At 34.0% G+C, this 8,414-nt stretch overlaps 2 protein-coding genes across 2 annotated transcripts in view; one reads left to right on the top strand and one right to left on the bottom strand.

The window, feature by feature from the left end:
- Nucleotides 1–130: 130 nt before the first annotated feature.
- On the top strand, nucleotides 131–2,592 carry LOC131846811 (AN1-type zinc finger protein 1-like). Its single transcript, XM_059196218.1, has 3 exons — nucleotides 131–514; nucleotides 1,441–1,543; nucleotides 1,836–2,592. Exons 1-3 carry the CDS (start codon nucleotides 231–233, stop codon nucleotides 2,358–2,360), a joined length of 912 nt encoding a protein of 303 aa, XP_059052201.1. The 5' UTR covers nucleotides 131–230; the 3' UTR covers nucleotides 2,361–2,592.
- A 618-nt stretch (nucleotides 2,593–3,210) lies between these two features.
- The window catches only part of LOC131846681 (lutropin-choriogonadotropic hormone receptor-like), a 44,084-nt gene continuing 38,880 nt past the window's right edge, over nucleotides 3,211–8,414 (bottom strand). The window contains exons 11-13 of the mRNA XM_059196023.1: nucleotides 7,482–7,582; nucleotides 6,315–6,488; nucleotides 3,211–4,311 (exon numbers count right to left, since the gene is read on the bottom strand). Coding sequence (XP_059052006.1) covers nucleotides 3,225–4,311; nucleotides 6,315–6,488; nucleotides 7,482–7,582 — 1,362 coding nt within the window. The 3' untranslated portion in view covers nucleotides 3,211–3,224. The remainder of the gene's footprint in view (nucleotides 4,312–6,314; nucleotides 6,489–7,481; nucleotides 7,583–8,414) is intronic.

Here is an 8,414-nt window from a genome sequence, read left to right as displayed (position 1 = left end):
CTGACGATTTACACCTCTAGTCAGAAATACTGACTCAGTACTGCTGTCAGAAGCAAAAACAAAAAGTAATGTAATTTAAACTTAAGTATGTAATAAATCTATTAAATATAATATTATATATCAGTTACTATTGAGATTGCATAATTCGGTTTTTCAGATCCGCGAGGAGAATGCTATATGTGATTTATTAATATATACATTTAAAATATTTGACTAATAATATTACTAAAATGGAATTTCCAACTCTTGGTGAACACTGCCAGTACTCCAACTGCAATCAGACTGATTTCCTGCCGCTGCAGTGTAAATGTGGTAAGGTATTCTGCCGAGAACATTTCAACACTCATTGTCTGTCTAAATCTTGCGAATTGGCGCCAGAACCTAAAACTGTTAATTTAAAAAGCGATGACCAAATATTCAAATGTTCAGAAAAGGGCTGCAGAAAAGGAAATTTGCATGAAATGAAATGTTTGAAATGCAATAAACATTATTGTATTGAACACAGGTTTCATCCGTAAGTATTATTTATTAGAGTAAGACAATTTTGTTTACATTATTAGTATGCCAAAACTGATGGCCCATCTTCAGATGACCTTGTTTGGCCAGCGGGAAAATGTCGCCTATAGTAAACTGCACTATAGACATCACATCCTGTGTAGCACTGGGAACGGGATTGTTAGTAAAGTGGACTGTAAATCACATAACTAGTAATGTATTTTATCTAGTTCACCTCCACATGGTTCCCCTGGAAACCACGATGGGCTAACTAACCTTACCTCATACTCATCATCCTCTACTGGTGCCCTACTATTGTAAACCGTTAGAGTGGGCGAGAACACCATTCCATTAACATTCATGAGAAAAAAATGCCTGTGTTGCCATATATGAGTTACCATTCCAGAATATGAGATGTCATGCCGTCTGTTTTTATTTTTATTTTATTTATTTATTTATTTGTACACATTACATTAATGGTTGTAGACAAGACATTTAACAGCAATCCCTGCACTAAGCTCAAGGCTTGTGTCGCAGGAATCAGAAATACAAAAACATTAACCTAAAACAGGCTCCAGTTCAATTTATGTAATTGGAATGGCCAATAGTTTACTATTATCACCTGTTAGTAAGGGGTAGTGGTTGTAATATCTGTGGTGACATTCATAACAATTCACACAGCGCCAGCTACTCTCAAGGTAAATAAAGCCTGTGTTATGGGTACTAAACAACTGATATAAATACTTATATATTTTTTTGTAAATACATCATATAACCAACACCCAGAGGATTCATATTTTTAAGTATAGCTATACCTATGACCCTGAATTACATAAAAGATATAAATGTGACAACAGCCTGAATAGCCCACTCGGGTAGTTGTCATGTAATATATAGTGTGTAACCTTACTATTTATATATTTAATTGTATTATTACATTTGCAGTACATGCCCTGAAATAGATGATGAGACAATGGCAATAAAAGTAGAACAATTTGAAGCTCCAAGAAGGCAGTTTGCAGAAGCCAATAAACATTTACAAGAAAAGGTATTTAGCCAGAATTTAGCTGTTACTCGCATTCTCAAACAATATAACTTATTTTATTAAAAAAAATAAAAATTCTATAATACAAGTTATAAGTACTACTTGTACAGTACAGTACTACTCTTTGTAACATTAGCTATCTGGGGATGGAAGTCTCGGGAATCATGATGGAGTAACTTTTATTTAAAAAAATTTACTTAAAAAAAACGGTTTAATTTAATCACCGGAAGTCACCGGAAACAGCTAGTGGTAAATACATTATATCCTGTATCTTATATTATTTGTATATTTACAGATAACAGAAAACATCCGAAAGGCCCTCCAATCTTCAGCAAAAGTGAAGACGGCATCAAAAATACATCTGATGAGAATAAAACAAAAGGCCACTGGACCTAAAACCGTACCGGTTTCAGATAGAGTTTATTTTGCTGTGGCAAAACCCAAGAGTATGGATCCGAAAGCAGTTAACATAATCCAGGATGCTGAAAATTTAAGTAATATTGAATCAGTGTCTTTAGATCCCGATTTAAAAGACACCGTACCTCTCTTTATAAGTACTAAATGGAGTTTAGGTCGCGCAATTGACAGTATTTGTGATTCATGTAATATTAAGAATGATAATAACAAAATGGGTAACACAAAGCTAAGATTATTCAGGCAGTTAGACAGTTACTGCGTAAGTCCTTTGAAAATGGATACAGAAATTGGACATTTGATGCAAAAGGAAATTTTGCTTGAAGGAGATAAGTTACTTATTGAATATATTGATAGTGGTGTTTTAAACAATTTAGATGAAAATAGTCAGTTATTTTTGAGTTGACGGATTTTGAAATTGATTAATAATAATAAACAATTCATTCACACAGCGCCATCTAGTCCCAAGCTAAACAGAGCTTGTGTTATATGTACCTGACAACTGATATGAATATATAGATTCATTTCTTTTGTAAATACATACATATACCTAGAAAATACCCATACTGATACTCATACTCATGAATACAAATGTTTGCACCGTGCGTGGAATGGAATCCGCAACCATCGGAGGAAAAGCGGTGAGGTTTAGCACCATAAACGCTAGACCATCGAAACCGTCATAATGTTTTGATTCAAATGTGAATTTATATATAAATAAAATATATACGATATCTCTTAATAGTTTTAATATTTTGCTCGTCTGCTCTTCGTCTAGAGACGTTTTTCATGCTTATCCATAGTCAGATAGTATGTACCCATAGGTCAATGTGAACATTACAAAGTGTATACGATTTGGAAATTATAATTGGATTATATTATTATACAATTATATACATAAACTTCAATTAAAATACCATTCTGATCATCAGGCGGTAACGGTCCTTTACCATGCGATTTTCTAGAAATATTTTGCAATGCACAAGAATATTGTGGAATCACCTTCCAGCAACGGTGTTTCCGAACCGATACGATTTTGAAATCTTCAAGAAAAGAGCTTATTCCTTCTTAAAAGGTCGGCAAAGCACTTGCGATTTCCCTGGTGTTGCGGTTGCTCATGGATGGCGGTTATCACTTACCATCAGGTGAGCCGCAAGCTCGTTTGTCCCCTATGCTATAAAAATATACCTAAACACATGGGCAATAAAACAAAAATATAATAAATAGTTGTATAATTCTAATAATAATGTCGTAAACCTACAATATAAAATTAAATTGCAATATCCCCGTTGCCTTTGCTAATTTGAGACTGAGTTCTCTGATAGTCTACCAGCGGGAGCAGCGCTGGTGCTGAGGGGTTCGTCTGAGCGGTAGGAGGCGGCGTCGCAGCCAACTTGTACCTGTCTACCAACCAATTGCACTTTCCAGTCCTCGCCACAAGCGTCATAAAGTCTCTACGATACTGTTTCGTGAGAATCGCGTACAAGAACGGATTCGCACAAGCGTTTAATGGATAAAAAAACACTAATAACACTTTCCCGTGGCTCACGTCCACTAACGGCACCCCGGCTAGAGCGGTGACGCCGAAAAACGCCACTGGAGCCCAACAAAGCAGGTCCGTTCCGATTAGCAACGCCATTTTGTTTGCTATTTTCCGCTCTGCTGCCGCTGCTGATCCTCTCCCTCCATACTTCTCCCCCCCACCTCCCAAAGATCTGTATATTTGCACGTAACATATCACTATTGTCACCCAAGCTATAGCGTTGGTCATGAACAAAGATCCCTGATACACAGCGTCCCCGATGTCCTTACTTTCGACTGGAAGGCATATGGAGGTTGATGAATAGTCCGAGACACCAGCTAGAGGCAGCCCAGCCATAAGAATGGAGAACATCCACCCTCCTATCATTATTTTGGATGCTGCACTCAATGAGATTCGTCTCTCCAGATATATAGCGTAGGTTATCGCGAACCAGCGTTCTAAAGTCACTATAGTTAATGTGAATACTGATAACTGGCCTGATAATACTGATAAGAAACCGGCAATCTTGCAGCCAACACCGTATTGCCAATTGTAAGCGTAGTTGAAGAATTCCCCGTAAGATCTAAGATCGACGACGGCTAACATGAAGAGGTAGATGCCGGTGCACAGATCGGAGAAAGCGAGATGGCACATGAGGAACCTGGGGACGGTCAGCTCAGTGTGGTTCGTGAGTAGAACCAGGAGTACAGCTATGTTGCCCACCACGGCTGCAGTGACCACCAGCCACACGGAGGCGCGTAACCAAGTCCAGCCCATTACGTCTTCGCAAGGATTTAAAGCGTCGGGTAGCGGCGTGCACTCCACTTCGCGACGACTGCAACAATATATGTATGTCAGTACACTTATGATAATGTAAGAATCGATTTTTTTTCATCAACCAACATCCGAGAAGGAGAAGGCTCTTAATGCGCTAGTCTAACATGAATATGGAGCTACAGTACGACCGTACATCTTAATAATATTATAAACGCGAAAGTTTGTGAGTATGGATAGATGGATGTTTGTTACTCTTACACGCAAAAACTACTGAACGGATTTTAGTGAAACTTTACAGTAATATAGTTTATGCAACAGAATAACACATAGGCTATATTTTATATTGAAATTGATGTATTGAAAATTAACATGGGTTAAATATGTATGTCAGTACACTTATGATAATGTAAGAATCGATTTTTTTTCATCAACCAACATCCGAGAAGGAGAAGGCTCTTAATGTGCTAGTCTAACATGAATATGGAGCTACAGTACGACCGTACATCTTAATAATATTATAAACGCGAAAGTTTGTGAGTATGGATAGATGGATGTTTGTTACTCTTACACGCAAAAACTACTGAACGGATTTTAGTGAAACTTTACAGTAATATTGTTTATGCATCAGAATAACACATGGTCTATATTTTATATTGAAAATTAACATAGGTGAAAGGCAAGCACAGCTAGTAAATTATAAGTTAAGAAATATAAATATTAAACATATATATTATACAAATATAAAAGAATAACATGTAAGAAAGAAACTGTATATAAGAAAATAATACACAAAACTTTATACTTCGTAATAGCCTTTAAAAAATACAAATAGAGAAAGTAATAAAAGATAAAAAGTAATAAAGATACTCGTAGTGATACGTACGGTGCTTTTTATATATTTTAATAGAAGTAATAAAATAATTATATATACATATATAGGTACTATAACACTCGCTCTTTGGGAATCAAGAAATTGTTTAAGCCAAGCATAATGTCGCCAACCGCCTTGCATGATATGAATCCTTTATCGCAAGTATCAATATTAGTCCACTAAAATTTTAAATTAAACAGTAAAATTTTAGTTTTACCGGACTTTTTTTCAGTTTTGGCGCAATACGTGAATGATAATATTCAAGCATAAATTTTTGATTTAAGTTGACGGGACGGAAAGGGTTGAAAATTGATTTTTTTTCAAAATCACTCGATAACGGTAAGAAATATGAAATAATGTTATAATAAACCAGACCAGATTTTTATTCTATACAACTTTTATTAAAAACATTTTATTTATTTTTTATGTAATAATAAAAAAATATTTTTTAATAAAAGTTGTAGAGAATAAAAATCTGGTCCTTCTCATTTTTTCATTATCTGCTGTTCTTTAGCTACAAAAATTAACTGTTACTATTTAACACAAAAAAGGTTATTAGAGAATTTTTCTAAAATAAAAGTGGCCAATAAGTTACTCCTTATTACATGATGTACTGTTCTTATATTCATATGCATGTAGTAAAAAACGATTATTTCGATATTACAAACAAGAAGAAGAAGACACTCCAACTCAATTTTATTTATATGTATAGATATAGATAGTATAGTGATAGATAGATATATAGATATAGAATAGTATAGTATAGATATAATAGTATATAACATTAGTAAATATAAAATACAACTTAATAAGGTTAGAGCGGAGCCTATAGCCTATAGCAACCTATTCCAAGAGCCCTACGATTTCTTCCGATTCTTAATTTATGAGTTTTTTAAAAATGAATACTTACAAATGACAACAATTACTTTAATCAGTTTAATCCTGACAAATTTGACAATAACATACTTAATCTCTTTTGTTTTTTTTATTGTTGTGTGTGCCTTTATATACGTATAATTCGCTACTCTTGGGCATATAGTCTTAGGAAATCTGGTACCCCAAATTTCAAATGTATTTACTCGTATTTATTAAGAAAATAATACAGTATTACATCTTACAAAACAATCGATTTAAATAAATATATACACATTCAAATTGTTTTCACATGTAGAATTATAAGGTAAGCGAACCTCAAACTTAAGTTTCCACATTTAGCCTCGTACCCATTGGTCAGGTTACTGTTGACCAACTCGTGGAAATTCTCCATGAACTCCTCATTGCTGTCGGAGTACGCCTGGTCGTCCTCATCGAAGGTGCTAAACACTTCGCCCGACGTTGATGCTGACATATCTTCATCTGTTGGCCTGTAAAACGTAGGTTTTTGTAGGTGCTCTCTCAACTCACTCGCCATCTAGCCCCAAGCTAAGCAGAACTTGTTTTATGGGTACGATTCCTTGTTACTAATAACCCAATAAATTATTGACAGTCACTTATCGGAACGAAATCTTTCCTAATTTAAGGTCTACCAAATATCAGATACAGTGAGAGATAATTTCATAGAAATTGGCCATCATTTCTGAGGTTACGTTAGTAATCCGTTTCCGGAAGAATGGTGTGACGCAAACTTTTTATTTAAAAGAAATCAATATTCAATACCAGAATATTTCTATCATAAATTTATTATATTAGCCCTAAACTTTTAAAAGAAATTAAAGTATTAAAAAAAAATATTGATAATGGTTAACTGATTTTATAAATAGACAAATGCTTATGCTATTTACAAAAACAATTAAATTCAATTTTTACAATTCTTCTTAAAACTTCTCTTCTATCTCTTCCATATCTATGCTTTGTGAATAGACAAATAGAAATAATCTTTATACCATGTGCACTGTAACATGGTGCGGTTGACAGTTTCAGTATCGTTTCGTTTCACTCTTGAAAGTCACCGCGGTTTACAAATTATGATTAAGTATTTCAGCTGTACCACATTCGTAATATATTAATATTTATAATAATAATAATAATCGTGTGGAAAAAAACCAGCAGAAGCTGAGAGAGTGAGGCGATAGTGATAATAATAATAATAATAAATCCATTTATTGCCAATATTAGTACAATAATAATTATAAATTACTGTAGTAACTTAAATTGCACTCAGCCAGAACCTTCTAGTCTACAAACACAGGCAACTGTCACCCGCACCAGAGTACATAATAGATTTAATCTTTGAACATCTACTGAAATGCAAATTTAGACAAAAAGAATGGACAAGAAACATGACTCTTTATGGCACAATTCTTAAAATAGTTAAAATTCGAAGCACCGGTTGGCACCGTGATCTAAAAAATACTTACTCTAGAGCTTCATTGCTGTTTTCATTCAACTGAACAGACCTGATGGGTTGCAACGACCTTCTTCTTCTTGAGATTGTGATCTGCTCGGCGCCTTGACATTGCTAAAACAATTTCTTCTAAAGTTGTATATAATCTACTCACGAGTTTATTTAATAATAATAATAAAACTTTATTGGGCACTGAAAATGTAAGTACAAAAATAACACTGCATATATATGACCAACAAATGACTGGCTTATTTTGTAAAGTAGTCTCTTACAAATGACCTTGTATATATGTAGGTATAAGGTATAATATAATATAATAGCTTCAATTGTAGATATACATATATACCGGCTTGTAAAATACGGTGTAAATTAGAAAATTGAGAGCTATTATATCGCGATCTATTGATTACCACCCCGACATATAAGCATCATAAATTTAAAAAAATTAATGCTAATATATATTTTTAACTTCCTCTCCACAATATATTAGTTATGTGGACATTTGTGCCTATTACTAAAACGGAAACTGAAGGAACGGAAGAAATCCCTCTTAAGGAAGTTCACCACCGTTCTAATTTATTTTATCTTTAAGTTTTATTGTACAACTAGTTGTCCGCCTCGGCTTCGCACAAATGTACATATACTGTACATATAAACATTCCTCTTGAATTAATTTATCTATTACTGAAAACTGCATTAAAATCCGTTGCACATAAATATAGTTTAAAACATCTAAGCGAACAGTTGGGAGCGACTTAAAAGTATCTATTACTAACAAACTTATGAGAGGGCACAAGTTTGTTAAAGATCTAATTTAATTTATTTATTAATGATTTATTTATTCATTTGTCATTATTATTATTATGTTTTTTTTTCTCTCCTATTCTAGTGCCACCTCCCACCTTTTGTTTTTTCTCCTCTACCCAAAGGTTGCCTGGAAGAGATT

Source organism: Achroia grisella, unplaced genomic scaffold (assembly GCF_030625045.1).
Source record: "Achroia grisella isolate CSIRO2021 unplaced genomic scaffold, CSIRO_AGI_Agris_v1 utg512, whole genome shotgun sequence".
NCBI classification, from domain to species: Eukaryota; Metazoa; Arthropoda; class Insecta; order Lepidoptera; family Pyralidae; genus Achroia; species Achroia grisella.
Note: the sequence above shows the minus strand (reverse complement) of the source record. Positions and strands in the feature narration are given on the sequence as shown.